At 37.8% G+C, this 15,605-nt stretch overlaps 4 protein-coding genes and 1 pseudogene across 6 annotated transcripts; 1 reads left to right on the forward strand and 4 right to left on the reverse strand.

Moving 5' to 3' along the window:
- Nucleotides 1-466: 466 nt before the first annotated feature.
- On the reverse strand, nt 467-2,312 carry LOC143463396 (NXPE family member 3-like). Its single transcript, XM_076961865.1, has 2 exons — nt 1,600-2,312; nt 467-1,433 (listed from the first exon to the last, which is right to left on the reverse strand). The coding sequence occupies exons 1-2, from the start codon at nt 2,310-2,312 to the stop codon at nt 467-469; spliced, it is 1,680 nt and encodes a 559-aa protein (XP_076817980.1).
- Nucleotides 2,313-3,668: 1,356 nt separating this feature from the next.
- Nucleotides 3,669-5,787, reverse strand: LOC143463228 (NXPE family member 4-like). 2 transcript variants are annotated; one of them, XM_076961654.1, is made up of 2 exons: nt 4,889-5,787; nt 3,669-4,723 (listed from the first exon to the last, which is right to left on the reverse strand). In XM_076961654.1, the coding sequence occupies exons 1-2, from the start codon at nt 5,770-5,772 to the stop codon at nt 3,745-3,747; spliced, it is 1,863 nt and encodes a 620-aa protein (XP_076817769.1). In that variant the 5' UTR covers nt 5,773-5,787; the 3' UTR covers nt 3,669-3,744. The 2 variants fall into 2 exon arrangements, with proteins under 2 accessions (XP_076817769.1, XP_076817768.1); XM_076961653.1 differs by having other exon boundaries at nt 3,669-4,729.
- Nucleotides 5,788-7,160: 1,373 nt separating this feature from the next.
- Nucleotides 7,161-8,105, reverse strand: LOC143463397 (NXPE family member 3-like). Its single transcript, XM_076961866.1, has one exon. The coding sequence runs from the start codon at nt 8,103-8,105 to the stop codon at nt 7,161-7,163; it is 945 nt and encodes a 314-aa protein (XP_076817981.1).
- Nucleotides 8,106-8,562: 457 nt separating this feature from the next.
- Nucleotides 8,563-10,992, reverse strand: LOC143463399 (NXPE family member 4-like; annotated as a pseudogene). The gene is made up of 2 exons (XR_013118299.1): nt 10,283-10,992; nt 8,563-10,052 (listed from the first exon to the last, which is right to left on the reverse strand). The product of XR_013118299.1 is annotated as an NXPE family member 4-like (transcript).
- Nucleotides 10,993-12,208: 1,216 nt separating this feature from the next.
- LOC143463246 (uncharacterized) lies at nt 12,209-15,447 on the forward strand. Its single transcript, XM_076961677.1, has 5 exons — nt 12,209-12,571; nt 12,699-13,017; nt 14,270-14,405; nt 14,841-15,006; nt 15,159-15,447. The coding sequence occupies exons 1-5, from the start codon at nt 12,284-12,286 to the stop codon at nt 15,300-15,302; spliced, it is 1,053 nt and encodes a 350-aa protein (XP_076817792.1). The 5' UTR covers nt 12,209-12,283; the 3' UTR covers nt 15,303-15,447.
- The last annotated feature ends 158 nt before the right edge of the window (nt 15,448-15,605 follow it).

The raw sequence follows: 15,605 nt of genomic DNA on the forward strand, positions 1-15,605 counted from the left end.
ACTGTATCATTCTGCAGTATGCTGAGCATTTTCTTGTTTACCAAGCTTTCCTCTTTTCTTGTAGGATATGTAGTTATTGGTGTTTCATTTCTGTATACCAATAAAAGGAAACACGAAAAAGTCAACAAAATCCAAAACAGAAACCTCGACCAATGCTTCCAATATTCCACTATACCACTCTCCGATCTCCAGCCATCTTGGTAACTATATCTCGTATCGTATATTGGTCAACATTGTCGGTCAAATATTGCTATCACTTGTCAATTCTAAACGCTCTCATTGTTTGATCTTTTCCAAGCTTAGAATAAACACCATGCTATCTACATCAGTGGGCCACTATGGCAAAACAGAATAATAAAAATTAAACATTGCTTTTATGCATGACAACTTTCGCAGTAACACAAACTTCATAAAATATCTTTGTAACATAAATGAGTGAACAAGGAAACATAAATTGGCTTTGAAATTACAGAGTCCAATTGCACAGATAACTAAACAACAAACGAGCTTCTTGGTCTAAAGCATCACCATAAGGATGATAATCGTTTAGAGGCATCACCGTTGTGAAATCCCACAAATTTAAAACCACAATTTTTTCTGTGTTTTCAAAAATTTTTCTAAGTATAATTTCGAACCTAAAGAGCGCCCACTCGTGAGTGCATTCTACAACGTTCATACCACGAATGATAAAACGAGTTTCGGGATGGATCGTCAAATGGTCCAACATAGCTTTTTTGATGCCCAATAAGCGGTGAACGTAATAAGAAGCGTCGTAATGCACTAAATGAACCCCAATATTAACTATTACATAGACATCTGGTCCACCAATCTTCAAAAGTGTAAGACTTTCAATTGTGTCGCTTATGTAGGGTCTAGCAGTAGAAAAACCGTTCAATTGTACAGGCATTCCGTGAGTTCTGTAATAAATGGTTAAGTTGCTTTCCTTGCTTTTACCAACCTGAGGTGCTTGCTTGTCAATCTTGTTATCGGGGCCACTGCATAATATTTTAAATGTGCCAGTAGCGGATTCAAAAAATTGTCTCATAGTCGAGTCGCCCAAAAAGAAGACAATCTTATTACGAAAGCAATCACGTGTTGATTGGACCGATTTAATGAGGAACGTTTGTTGCAATGACTCCCACTTTCCGTTTTGAACATATCCGGAGGGAACCGTCGTGCCTCGATGTTCTGTATTATACTGACGAGAGAAGAGAAAATTGTCTGCAGACGTGACTGTGATTGTTACTCCTGATCCACCGATTGCTCCAGATTTTCCAAAGGTTGATGTAATCTCGCGACTAAGTTCATCGAGAGAAAATTTTTCCACGATATGTTCAACGATTGGATGACAAACGCCAGAAGGTGGTTTAACACAGAACCAGGGCTCTTTGGTTCTCGGGTTGCTGTAATCGCAGAGATCTTCTGGCTTATACCTAAAAACACATACAATATATGTTTCAAATCATGTATAGGTTGAGCACAATCAATTAAGGTATTCAATGGATTAATCTAGTTTGTTTACGAGATGATCTTTTTTTGTATTACAGCTGTACTTAGATCTTTATTTAGACACATACAGTATTACTTCAACATATTTACTTTTTGAACTTATCCAGGTGGAAACCGCACGTAACTTTTTCATTTGATTTCAACAAAGCATAATAATGAGCACGTTTGATTGTAGGTGCTTCTGTGAAATTTATCCAGCGGTCAATTCCTTCAACTGAAAGCAACAACTTCACTTCCAACGTAAAATCTCCGCTCATCAACAAAGGAGCCTTCACTGTGTACGTTCCATTGGCGTGGTCGTATATCGCACAAGGAATTCCATCCACTACTTTTTCAAATCTCTTCCTGATGAGTCTTGCGCGAAAATAATCACCTCCGAACGTTTTATTCCGCATCAGTTGATCCCTGGCTTGAATATGAGCAACAAAAACATCTCCCACCACATAACTTGATTTGTCATGCCGGAACACGATTGAAGTTTTTCTTGTAAAAAAATTCGGATTGTGTGATGGATTGTTGAAACGATACTTTTGAAGGGATGTTTGCAATTGAGAGAAGAAATGATTCCAATTTTTGTCTTTTCTTTTAAAAGATGGCATTCCAAAACTACTGAGTGGTAAACCGTATGTATCTTTATACAAGTTTCCGTACCAAGCTGAGTTTCGGTCCAAAACATCTTCAGGCTTGGTAACGTTCATCAATATGTCATGAATGTTCTTGTTAACCAAGCTTTTTTGTGCGTTTAAAACTGATTTACGTTTTTCCTTGGGAAATGTGGCCGTTCCTGCTTCATTCTTGTACATTAAAGAAACGATGCACGATAAAACCAGCAAACACATAAACGATTGTTTTACACGACGCTTGCAAAATTCCAGCATGCTTTCGTGCGCAAGGCGAATCTCTGCAAGCCTTATAAGCAGCTAAAGCTGTTTTATTACACATGAACTGGCATTAGTTTAAATGTAATAACTATATTTATTTGTATTACATTGCCAGTGCTATACACAACTCGTCATAGTGTTAGAATGGAAAAAAAACGTTGTCTACAGCATCTCACTGGGAACAAAATTTTTGTTGCAGTGATACTAACAACTGTCCTCACACAATATGAGTGTACTGAATTCAAATCTGATATTAGTTTTTTCTCAAAACTGCAGTTTTTTGCAAATTCAAAGTTTCATCTTTAGCAAATTTTGGAGTTTTAACGCTAATTCCGTTATACGCTAACTCACTTATACTTGTACACTTAAACCTTAATTAAAACTTAAACCTTGTGTTAATCTGCATTTCTGTTGTCACACATTAAACCCGGGTTCCTGTTACAAATTTGACTACTTGAATCCATACTACAATAGGTAGAAGATATTGCTAAAATGTAGATGTCTGCTAGGGAGCTATTGTTAATGATTAATAAAATGTGACTGTAAAGCCATGAAGTCCCGCTGCAAAAGTAGCCAAACAAACACCTTTTCGTCTAACGATTCACCTTGAAGTAAGTATTATCGTTTAAAAGCTTCACTGAGACCAAATTTCACTAACTCAAGACAACGTTACAAATGACAAGTTGTGTTCAAATTACAGTCAACAGTAAGGTTAACTTACCCAGGTTAGTTTTTACGGGATACGTTCAACGTCATTAAACGTTGAACGATTCAATAAAATCAAACATTGTTTCGCTTTGTTTGCTTAAACATTGTGTCAACACTTTAAGATTAACCTATCTCAAGTCTGATGAGATAAATACAGTGTCATATTATCCGCACCAGCACATACGAAAGCAGAAAGACAAATGGCAATTGAAAAAGGTTTCTTCCATGTTACTTTGCCTTGATGCCTTTCTTACGTGAAGTTTTTAGAAATTTTTCGAAACGAGACCTTGACAGTTTTTAGCCAAAATGTTGTAGAAAAAATGAGTTATACTAATGTATTCCGTAATTTTGAAGGCTGTACATTTGTTCAGTACTTTGTGAGACCGCATGACACTTATTCAAAACTGCATTTGTCTTGGTTCATTATTTACATGATTGCGTCGTGTTAGTTGCTTGGTACTCTGTTGCTTATTCCCAATTTCAAAGGGCTCACTAATCTGAAAGCTAAAGTATAGCTCTTTTTTCCAATTCTCCGGGCTGGAAAAATTCAATTTAATAAAGCATTGGTAACCCTGTTGTATTTATATACTGCGTTGTGTTACAAAACATTGAAGCAGGCAGCACATTCAAAACAAAAAGGATATCGTCATGGATTCCAGTTGCACAAGTAGCTAAACATTAAACGAGCTTCTTCGTCCAATGGCACATCACCGGGGTGATAATCGTACAGGCGCCACACAATGGTGAAATCCCACAAATTCAAAACCACAATTTCTTTCATATCTTTAAACACATTCCTTAAAAGTATTTCAAATCTGAACAGCGCCCACTCCTGAGCGCATTCTACAACGTTTTGACCACGAACGATGAACCTGGTTTCAGGATGGATCTTCAAATGATTCAAGATAGCTTTCTTGATGCCCATTAAGCGATGGATGTAGTATGATGCGTCGTAATGAATGAAATGGACCCCTATGTTAAGAATAACGTAAACATCTGGACCTCCAACCATCAAAGTATCAATTGTGTCGCTTATGTAAGGTCGGGTAGATATTAGGCCCGGTACCTCAACGGGCATCCCGTGAGTCCGGTAATAAACGGTAATGTTGTCTCTTTCACTTCGCCCTAACTGGGGCGCGTGCTTGTTTATTCTATTGTCCGGGCCAGTCTGTGTTAAATTGAATTTGTGAACTGCCACAAAAAAGAACTGCCTCATGGTGGAATCACCCAACAGAAATACGATTTTGTTACGAAAGCAATCGCGTGATGAAGCTACCGATACCTCAGCAGATTTATGCTGCAGCGACACCCAATGCCCATTATGTAGAAATCCTGCTGGTACGACAATGCCTTGATATTCCATACCATATCGGATAGCAGATAGAAGTTGAGCAGAAGACATCAAATAGTTTGTTGACGAAACTCTTATTCTAGATCCAGATCCAAAAATTTCCCCAAATCTTCCAAACTTTAGTTTTGTCTCACGACTGATCTCGTGCGGCGGTTTGTCAGGCAATTTTTCAATCACGTGCTCAACGATTGGATGACAAACGCCAGAAGGAGGCCTGACACAGAACCAGGGTTCTTTATTTCTTGGGTTGCTGTAATCGCAGAGGTCTTCAGAGCTGTAACTGAAAATACAAATTAGCTTTGTAGTAAAATCAGGCTTAAAATGATAAAAGTGGCAATTGAACAGCTACATGTCTGCTGATGCGGTAATTGTACTATTTTTTCAAAGCGATAACTTTACGAACTGAGATGTCCTAACGAAGGAACTCACAATTACATACTTGTCAAATATATCCAGATGTAGACCGCAAACCACTTTTTCATCTGATTTCAAGATAGCATGATGACAAGCACGTTTATGCACGGCTTTTTCTGTGAAATTTATCCAATGGTCAATTCCTTCAACTGAAAGTAACAACTTCACTTCCAACGTAAAATCTCCGCTCATCAACAAAGGAGCCTTCACTGTGTACGTTCCATTGGCGTGGTCGTATATCGCACAAGGAATTCCATCCACTGCTTCTCCAAATCTCGTTCTGATGAGTCTTGCGCGAAAATAATCACCTCCGAACGTTTTATTCCGCATCAGTTGATCCCTGGCTTGAATATGAGCAACGAAAACATCTCCTACCACATATTTTGATCGCTTTTTTAGAGAAACTTTTGAAGTGATTCTGGTAAAAGCATCTGGATCATGTGATGGGTTCCTGAGATGATAATGTTGACGTGATGCAAGGAAATCAGGAAAGAATTGGATCCAATCTTCTCCTATTTTTTCAAATGACGTCATGTCATATGCACTGAGCGGTAAACCGTAAATGTCTTTATATATGTTGCCATACCAAACAGTGCTAGGATCCAAGGCTTCTTTAGGTAGTGTGAAATTTTTCATGAAGTTTTGTATTTTAATCATTGTAGATTCATTTTCTTCGTTTATGTTGTTGTTAATGAATTCGTCTTGTTCTTTCGTCATGTTGTTGTTAATGAATTCGTCTTGTTCTTGTTCTTCGACAGCTAAGTGAACTTTATTGAAAGGAAATCTAGCTTCTGTTTTCTTCATGTATGCTAACACAACGACGCACGTCAATATTACTAAACACAAAAATAAGAGTATTTTCAATTTCTTCCAGCGTTGTGGCATGTATGCATTACCCTTGTAAACCATACTAGACGTAAAGGTGAAGCTGAAATATAAAAGAGACGCAGTTGTAAAACTCCTTTACATCGACACTTTTTATTTGTCTCATTAATACGTTTTCAACACCCTCCTACATCTACAGCTTAATACCACATGTTCTATTGTAGCGATGAGTGTTTAACAAATCCATGCTGGCTGCTTATCCTCATTTGTTCTTACGAGTCAGTTTTGCACCGCATTCGTTACTGTTGCACTGCAGTTAAAATATGCTATAGAAGTGTAGGCTGTGCGTTTGCTTTTCGTCGCTACCTTCAAATGCATTGATAAACATTCAAAGGTGTTTGCTCAATGAGTGCTCGGCTGCGTTGCAAAGGTTCTGTGCTTCCAATTACTTAATCAGCCATTTCTGAGCTGTCAACATTTCTAATTGCTCACTCACATATGCAGCCTCCATGACTGCATGTTGTCTTAGTAAATAAGCCGGTTGCAGAAAAACTTAAGCGATGAAAGATGAAATTTTGTATGAAGGCAATTCATTGCACCCGTGCTTTAGCTTCATGCGAAAGCTGATTCGTTAAATTTTGAAAGACTTATTTTTATGTTTGTATTTTGCTATCACTTGACTCACTTTACACACAGATAACACATCATTTATTTACACTTAAGATTAGGGTAGTGTAGGTTCCTCAACCTGTTTTATTCCTCGCACCATCCTCTGTATCTTACTAACACGCAGGTTGGTCGACACAAAGAAAATTACGTTTTATTTGTCACAGAACTTACGGGATTTAGTTACATAATATCACCGGTGCTTTCACAATTTAGCCTGGCATTAGCTGCACACTTAAAAGTATTACTTGTAATGCAGATTCTTATATTGTCTACATACTATTTAACGTCGCAGTCCATATGATACAACACGTTTAGACACAATACAGTACATACAATACAATACATATGCACAATAAGTGTGTGCCAGGAATGTTGATGATACGCAGGTGTACCACCATAGTGCTGGTTCACTATAAGCTACAAAACGGAATGTTAGTGTTACAGTTGATCGAACCACCACGTTGCAGCCAATGATAGTTTGTGAGTTTTGCGATGCAAATATCTGTACATATATGGATATATATGTTATATGTTGTGTTATGCATATACATGTTATATGCAAATATCTGTACATATATGTATATATATGCGATACCACATGTGATTGCGTCAGTCTTGAAGTGTAATTAAATGCTCAGATGAAAATAAAGTTTCGTTACAAATATACTCTCTGCAGCATGTATCGTAATCTAAGTACCAATGTCACCAAAACCTGCCTCATTGCCCAAAAGCCAACGGTGTAGACTAACACAGGTTTTCCGCAACAAACGTGAAGAATAATAAATTGCTTTATGTCTTTGGAATCACAGAGTCCTGTTGCACAGATAACTAAACAAAATTCGAGCTTCCTCGTTTAATGAAGTTCCAAGAGGATGATAATCATTTAAAGGCATCACCGTTGTAAAATCCCAAACATTTAAAACCACAACCCTATCCAGGTCTTTAAAAATTTCTCTCAAAATGATTTCAAACCTGAAGAGCGCCCACTCGTGAATTGATTCTACAACGTTCATGCCGCGAAAAATAAATCGGGTTTCGGGATAGATCTTTAAATGATCCAAAATATCTTTTTTGATGCGCATTAGGCGGTGAATGTAATAAGAAACGTCGTAATGCGCCAAATGAACACCTACGTTATCTATTACATAAACATTGGAACCTCCAAGTGTTAGACTTTCAATTGTGTCGCTTAAGTACGGTCTAGTGGTGGAAAGTCCTGTTAATTGTATAGGCATTCCGTGAGTCTTGTAATAATCTGTGATGTTGTCATGTTTGCTTTGGTCTATTTGTGATGTTTGTCCGTTAATATTACTAGCATGGAAACTGCGCGTTAAAGTAAAAGTACCTGTAGCGACATAAAAAAATTGTCTGATCGTCGAGTCGCCCAAAAGGAAAACAACTTTGTTCTGAAAGCACTCGCGTGATGAGGCAACCGATTCAATGGGAACTTTTTGTTTTAGCGACACCCATTTTTCAGCATGAAGGCATCCTGATGCAAAGCTGTCTTTTATCACCATACCATACCGGATTAAGGAGAGGAAATTTGTTGCTGGTGAAACCTTAACTGGCAATCCTGATCCTTCAATCTTCCCAAATTTTCCAAAAGTTGTTGTGTGCTTATGTGTTGGTTTAGCTGTAAAATTTGTCCAGCGGTAAATTCCTTCAACTGAAAGCAACAATTTAACTTCCAACGTAAAGTCTCCCCTCATCAACAAAGGAGCCTTCACTGTGTATGTTCGATACGGCATGTGCGGCAAAACGATATAAAAAATAAAAAGCAAACGAACAACATGTGTAACAAAGAGAAGCTCGGTAACCGGAGCTCGAGCGATGGGGAATCATCGCCGGGTTTAAGTCGTGCAAAGACTTTTCTCAGTCCGAGGAAAAAGATTATCAAAACAAACCAAGAAACAACCCACGTTTTTAGTTGCCCCAGTGTTTGTAGCTTATCACACCCAATGCGATGAAAGAAAGTATAAATATAGAAATAGATCGCATAATAAAGAATGCATATACGAAAATATAAGTATAGACGGAAAAAGTAGCAATCTGGCAACAGCTGCCGAAATTTTCTGAAAACAGATAAGAAATAGAACATATCTGCAACTTTATGTAGGTTTATTAGTATATTTGTTTGCTTCTCAACAACTTTCTAAAACTGTAAGGATCAATAAGACATGGTACAAAAATATCTGTTATATTTGATACAGCTTACTGTAATATTATATTCATATAAGATTTAAACTTTTCACCGTATTTATAATCTACACGTTGCGTCTTGTTATTGTAATTATAATCAGTAATCACCCTACTACGAAAGTAACCAAGGATCAACTTAAGAAGGAGGAAAAAGCAGTATATGCACTGCTAATGGATTTTCAAGATAATACGTTTCGAATGAAACTCTGGTTCAACAAACATTGCAACATCACGTAAATGTAGAATTATAGTTTTCTACTGCAGGTTTGTTCTCCTATGCTCAGAGCACTTTAAACGTTGCAGTAGCATATTTGAAACTGCAACGTCATGCTAATATGACCAAATTGCGTTTTCGTACAAAGATAAAAAAAGACAAGCAAGGAAAAAATATCATCTATCCTATAGCCTTCATGCTACTCGGTATATGAGACTTTCCGAAAGATAAAAAATGCTATATTTTATATTGGTCTTTACAGTTGTGTCATGGAAGAAAATATAACGTATTTACGCCTACGTTTATAGAAACTTTTACTTAGGCCAATTGCAGACATAACTGAATAGTAATAATGCTTCTTCGTTTAGCGCATGTTCCCCAGGGTGATAATGTTTCAGTGGCGACACTGTGGTATAATCCCAAAAATTCAAAAACAACATGCCTTTTAAACTTTTGAACACCTCTCTAAGGATAACCTCCAATCTAAAAATTGCCCATTCTTCCATTGTTTCCACCACATTTAAACCTCGAAGTATGAACCTTGTATCAGGAAATATTCTTAAATGATCTGCAATGGCATCGCGAATTTTCAGAATTCTATGTACGAAATACGAAGTATCGTAATGCAGCAGATGGACTCCGATATTGAAGATAACATAAAGAGCAGGGCCTCCCGTCTTAAGAGTCTCAATAGTGTCACTTATATACGGTTTGGTGCCAGGCACACACCTCACGGATACCGGTACGCCGTGTGTTCTGTAATAGATGGTGATGTTGACTGTTTTATCCTGGCCAAGTTGAGAAGCGTGTCTGTTTATCTTATTGCTGGGACCAGTTTGTGTAAGGTTGAAGACGGCAACTGCAATCTCGAAAAATTGTCTCATAGTCGAGTCTCCGACCATATAAATTACTTTGTTTTTGAAACAATTACGCGACCAAGCGAGAGATAGAACTGGTGATTTTTGCTGGAGTGAAACCCATCTGTCATTTCGGAGATATCCCGCAGGTATCGAGGTACCTTTATATTCCATTCCGTAAGTAACATTCCAGATTATCGGATCCTTTTTTCATTACTTTTATACGCACAGACGAGCCGAAGACTTCACCGAATTTTCCGTACTCTTTCAAGGAATCTACACTGATTTGAAACGGTGGCCGCCAAGGCAACAATCTGTGTCTGTATTGAACGATGGGATGGCAGATGCCGGATGGAGGTCGAACGCAAAACCACGGTTCTTGGTTTCTAGGGTTGCTGTAATCGCATAGCTTCTCTGGCGAGTATCTGTGGAACATTGTATATTACAATAGAATTTTCCATTTCAACACTTAGGCTACTCTAGTAAAGCCAAACATCATATATGGCTAGTAAGGACTATTGAATGTTTGTCGTTACAGATGCGGTTTTCTTTAACACGCTGTTTCGCTTTCATTTGTACCCTTTATAGATAGACTATAAGTTACCTTATAAAGCCGAACTATACTCCAGTACAAATTAGCTTGAGGCTACCTTACCTCTTAAATGTCGTGAGATGGATCCCACAATAAACGAGCTCCATAGATTTTAAAACAGCTGTGTGTATCACGACCTTGTATTCTCCTAACTCAGTAAATTTTATCCAACGATCAATTCCTTCAACTGAAAGCAACAACTTCACTTCCAACGTAAAATCTCCGCTCATCAACAAAGGAGCCTTCACTGTGTACGTTCCATTGGCGTGGTCGTATATCGCACAAGGAATTCCATCCATTGCTTCTCCAAATCTCGTTCTGATGAGTCTTGCGCGAAAATAATCACCTCCGAACGTTTTATTCCGCATCAGTTGATCCCTGGCTTGAATATGAGCAACAAAAACATCTCCCACCACATAACTTGTTCGCTTTTTTACAAAAAGTTTAGAAGTGATTGTGGTGAAGAAACATGTGTCGTTTGATTGTCCATTAGACCGATAGTTTAAGAGAGATTTTGCGAGCCATGGAAGGTAATGAATCCATTCAGTCCGTAATTGCTTAAATGATGACACCCCAAATGCGCTAAGCGGCAAACCGTAAGTATCTTTGTAAATGTTTCCATAAAATGCCGAATTTGGATTTTTGGTTTCGTCAGGTAAGGCAAAATCTTTGGTGATATTTGATGCCTCTAGCTTTTTAGTAGTCGTCTTTGCTATGTTCGACTGATAATTTCTGTAATATAAGCTTTTTGCACCAACGCAGGTAGAATCCATTTGTATACTTGATATATAAACTAAGGTTATACAACAACTGATGCCCATCACCAACAACGTATAATACTTCATCCATGGAATCATCTTGCATAGCTTATTCTTAGGCCTATACACTTCATGTATAAAAGAAGCTGTGAAAGTCTTGTTCGAGCTATTGGTTTCCTGCAGCTATAATAGCCTGTACAATGTCAGAAGCTTTCTACAATTAAACTAAACATAGGCCATTGAATTATACGTTTCTCTTCCAGCACGGAAAGTAGAAAAGATAATTTAAATTATGTTCTTCATAACTCCGTGAATGCAATACCACTTCCAGATAACATCACACAAAGCTGACGTTATATTGCCATTTTGCGTGGACCATTTCTTCGAAGTTAAACGCACCAATTAATAAGGAAATACTGTAATACGACATACCACGACGAGGTAATTGGAAACTTTCTGGGAAATTACCTGTGGCTTTACACTAGCTTGCAGCATTCCATACGCATGAAGAGGACGCAATAAACAAGGTTATAGGGACTTGCACATTATTTAGTGGTTTAGTCGATGCAATGTGCGTTATTATCTACATTTCTGAAGCAAGTGTTTTGCTGTACAGTAACAGCCTAAAGTGTTCCATTTGGTTAACTGAGGACTTAGTTAGGTTTAGGTTAAAAGTTGGATTATGGTAGTAAGGTGGTGTCACCCTGTGCCCCTAATATCACATCTCGTAAAGTTTTCCATATTACACAAATGATTGAAATACCATCAATGTTTTGCGTTTGAAGGAAACCATCACAATCACATTACCAAGTCCCTTTATCAAGTCAACCCAAATTTAGCCTTCAAGCTATTTCACTGTCCCAATCCACTATATTGTTTCAGTCATGATTAGTCTATACTCTATAAGTCTATAAGATACTACCGCATACTATACACATCATATGTTAAACTCAAGTTTAAAATGTTTGCGGCAACAAGTTGGCCAGGAATTACACTTCAACAACTAAAACGTTGAATTTTTATCATTTATTTCAACGTTAACATGAAAGCCTATTAAGTTCAGGTTTACCTTTGCGCAATGAGACCTAACTGCACTTCAATTACAAGATTTCCATAACAAAATTATCAGTTTGCTTGAAAGAACAAGCTAATGATTTATTTGTTACGTCATAGATAAGAGCACAACCACATTAATTGCAAATATGTTGAAACTAATATACAGTAACTGTTATTCGTAGGAAATGGAGACTAAAACCAAGCATTTTATAACATAGTAGATAGCAGCTATGTCTCTAACAACTATAAAATGGAGAATGAAGACGATCTTACTAACTATGAGGAAGAACTGACATTTGTTAATCGTCAAGCTAAAAGAGTTAAAAAGTTAACTAAGAAATCCAAAGTGTTGGCAAAACAAGCCAAGCTGCAAAATGAAAAAGTTTTCGATTTGACTAACAAGGCAGCAATGGAGATCGCAGACCACGTAGAGAACTGTTTTAACGAAAAAGAAAGCGAAGAAACAAAAGAACTGCAAACAAAGCTAAAAGATCTTCTGTCCAGCTCCTCACACATTAAAAGTAGTGCTTCAACCGAGGTTTTACTCAAATAGGCCTAACATAGGAGTTTTAATGCAAAGCAGCGTCGACGTATAGGCTTACCGTATGTAATAAGCAATATCCTAGGTTAACCTACCAGGTCATTACCGACATGTTTTCTTATAGTTGGCAAACGAGCCTTCCCAGCGCGGGCTTAAAGTTTTACCTGGAGTTGGAATCGATCACAGCCTACCTTTCGGACCATCGCTCACAAACTTAGATGACGTCACTAGTGACGAAACAAGTGATACAAACTCGGAATTCTTTCCAGATTGGTCAAGCGCTGACTCGTGTGCGAGTAGTGTTTGCTCAAGAACAAAACTAACCAGATCCAGAATTGAGGAAGGTTACGAATTTGAGGAGGCGTCGCTTAGCGACGACGACGTCTTACGTCTTTCCGATGACGAATTTGATGACGATGAAATTGATCTCTGTATCCCGAATGGTACGGTCCACTTTACTCAATTAAAAATTTAGACAAAAGTTAGTAGTAGGCTACACACTGAATTGAAGTGCAAGGCTGAAACAAGTTTGTCTTAAACTAAGGTACTTTGACCTGTTATATGCAATGCATTACACTATGATTTTTGAAGTGAAACATGCACTGACATTTCGCATACTTTAGTTCAAGGTAAACTCGTTTTAGGATCGTATTGCACTATATATATATATAAACACAAAGAGTGACCCGTTTGATTTTTTTTCGTCTCGATCTTTTCTTTCTGAAAAATCTTTTTTTTTTAATGTTTTCTTGTAATGAAAAATCTTTCCGTGATGGCGTTTACCGCGTTAAGGACGCGATACCTACAGTAAATAGGTCCTAGCTAGGCTGGGCAAATTTTTGACCCGAGGTACGCAATGTGTGATATATTAGTGATGAGTAGGGCAACCAGTTTTTTGACCTAAAAATTTTAAATTTTGACCTTAAAATTTGCAAATTTTGACCTCATTTTGACCTAAAAAGTTTATATTTTGACCTTATTTTGACCTAAAAAGTTTACATTTTGACCTTATTTTGACCTAAAAAGTTTAAATTTTGACTTCATTTTGAAAAACGCTATACTGATAGTCTCTACACTGTCTACAGCAACTTTCTAATCTAAAGCTGCATTTAAAAATGACAAAATGCTTTTCTAGTGTTGACTTTTTTTTCGTTTCTGCGTATTAAGATTGACAACTTGCAGTTTCAAATGCAATGACGTCACATCGTGACGTCACCAAACGCGCTGAAAAGCCTTCCCTCTCTTTGTGGCTTTGGTTCTAAGTAAAATTTGCGGGACTGGAATTGTTTGCGGTACAAGAAAAGAGAAAAACGGAAGAATAATATTACAAAATGGTTACAAAATTACAAGTTTAATAGATTTTGACCTAAAAAAAAGACCTAACGAAACAATTTGACCGTATTTTGACCTAACGTAACATTTTGACTTTATCTGACCTATTAACTTCTATACCACACGTCGTACAAAGCTGAAATTTGTTTTGTGCTTGTTTCATAGCATTCTGAGCAGGTAAAAAAAAATTGACCATATTGACTTTTGGTTGCCCTAGTGATAAGCTACCGCACACGAGCCCAATGGCGTTAGATAGGGAAGTATATTTTACAGTTTTTGACCTTAATTATGCGGTAGTGGACGAAATAACGGTACAAAGAGGCGAGAAGTGTTTTACTGACAACAATAAAAATCATTGTTTAGACCAGCCAGAAATCGTCGGCTTTGACACTGGAATTCTTCAACCCATACCGGCAGCTGGAAACGACGTCCCAGAAACTTCCAACGATGCTGGCAGGTTTCTACAAGTCAATACGACCACAGACAACAACGCTGTGAAGTGAGCGATTTCAGTTTAAACTTTATCCGACTGATGACGAAAAGAGTTACCGTGCAGTCAAATTTGTGTCCATGCATGCATTAACTGACTGCTTCCTTTATGTCGCGAGAGTCCAGAGCAAGGATGTCCAACCTTTTATTATAGTGAGCCCCATTGTCACTTGAAATAATTCAATGGGCCGCAGAACCTATTAAATTTCAAGAAAAATGGGTGCATACAGTACATACTTTTGGAGTAAAAATGACCAGCGGGCCGCATAAAAATGTCAGGCGGGCGAAAGATTGGACATCCTTGGTCTAGAGCTAGACTTTAAAACAGGATTTTCAACCTTTTTCGCAGCACCTTACCAGAACTGGCTCAGCGGTTGAAAAGATTTAATTAACACTATCGCTAACTCTCTTACGTCACAGAAAATTTTCGTTGATGTGTTTTCAGATCTCACGTTCTACGAAGAGTGAAAAGTATGGTTATGGAAAACGATCTTGAAGACGGCGTCGCGGTCGGTCAACGGATGTTTATTTTGCAGCAAAAGCGTAACACTTTATCGATGACAACACAACCGTCACCACTTTTATCCACCCATGACGTCACATCTCTAAAAGTGGGTTAAGTATGTTACCGTTAGACTCGGCTTGTTACCGCTAGGGTAGTCTCATTACCGCTAGGGTAGGCTCATTACCGCTAGGGTAGGCTCATTGGTCATTAAGTTATTCGAATACCATGTAATCAACGCAGTCAACTCCGACACTTTAGAAAACCCCGTCTCAAATCAACACCCGCTACAGTCTGAAGCGGTCGAGGTCGAGCTTAAGCAATCAGATGACGCCATACAAACGCGGTGACGTCAATTTGCTGAAGATTGACGTCATTCAGGAGGAAGACACAGAGGCGGAATGAATAATTTGCAGTGGCAGCCACGCAACCGTGATTGAATTATGAATCTATTGATAGTGGATTGCTACCAGAAGCTAATCGAAATCTTGGAATAATATAATAAAGGATATAATAATAATATAACATAATAAAGAAGTTCGCTTATTGTCATTAGTTTTACAACTTACCTATAATAGAGGATCGCGAGTTAGCAATGAATAAACAGAAATAGAAGTTTTGCTCATGTATAGTAAATATACTTATGTTTTCAATGCAAGTAACAATACCATGGCTTCCATATATACAGTAGCTTTGTTTGAAGCATTA

The sequence above is a fragment of the Clavelina lepadiformis genome, chromosome 6 (assembly GCF_947623445.1).
Source record: "Clavelina lepadiformis chromosome 6, kaClaLepa1.1, whole genome shotgun sequence".
Taxonomy (NCBI): domain Eukaryota; kingdom Metazoa; phylum Chordata; class Ascidiacea; order Aplousobranchia; family Clavelinidae; genus Clavelina; species Clavelina lepadiformis.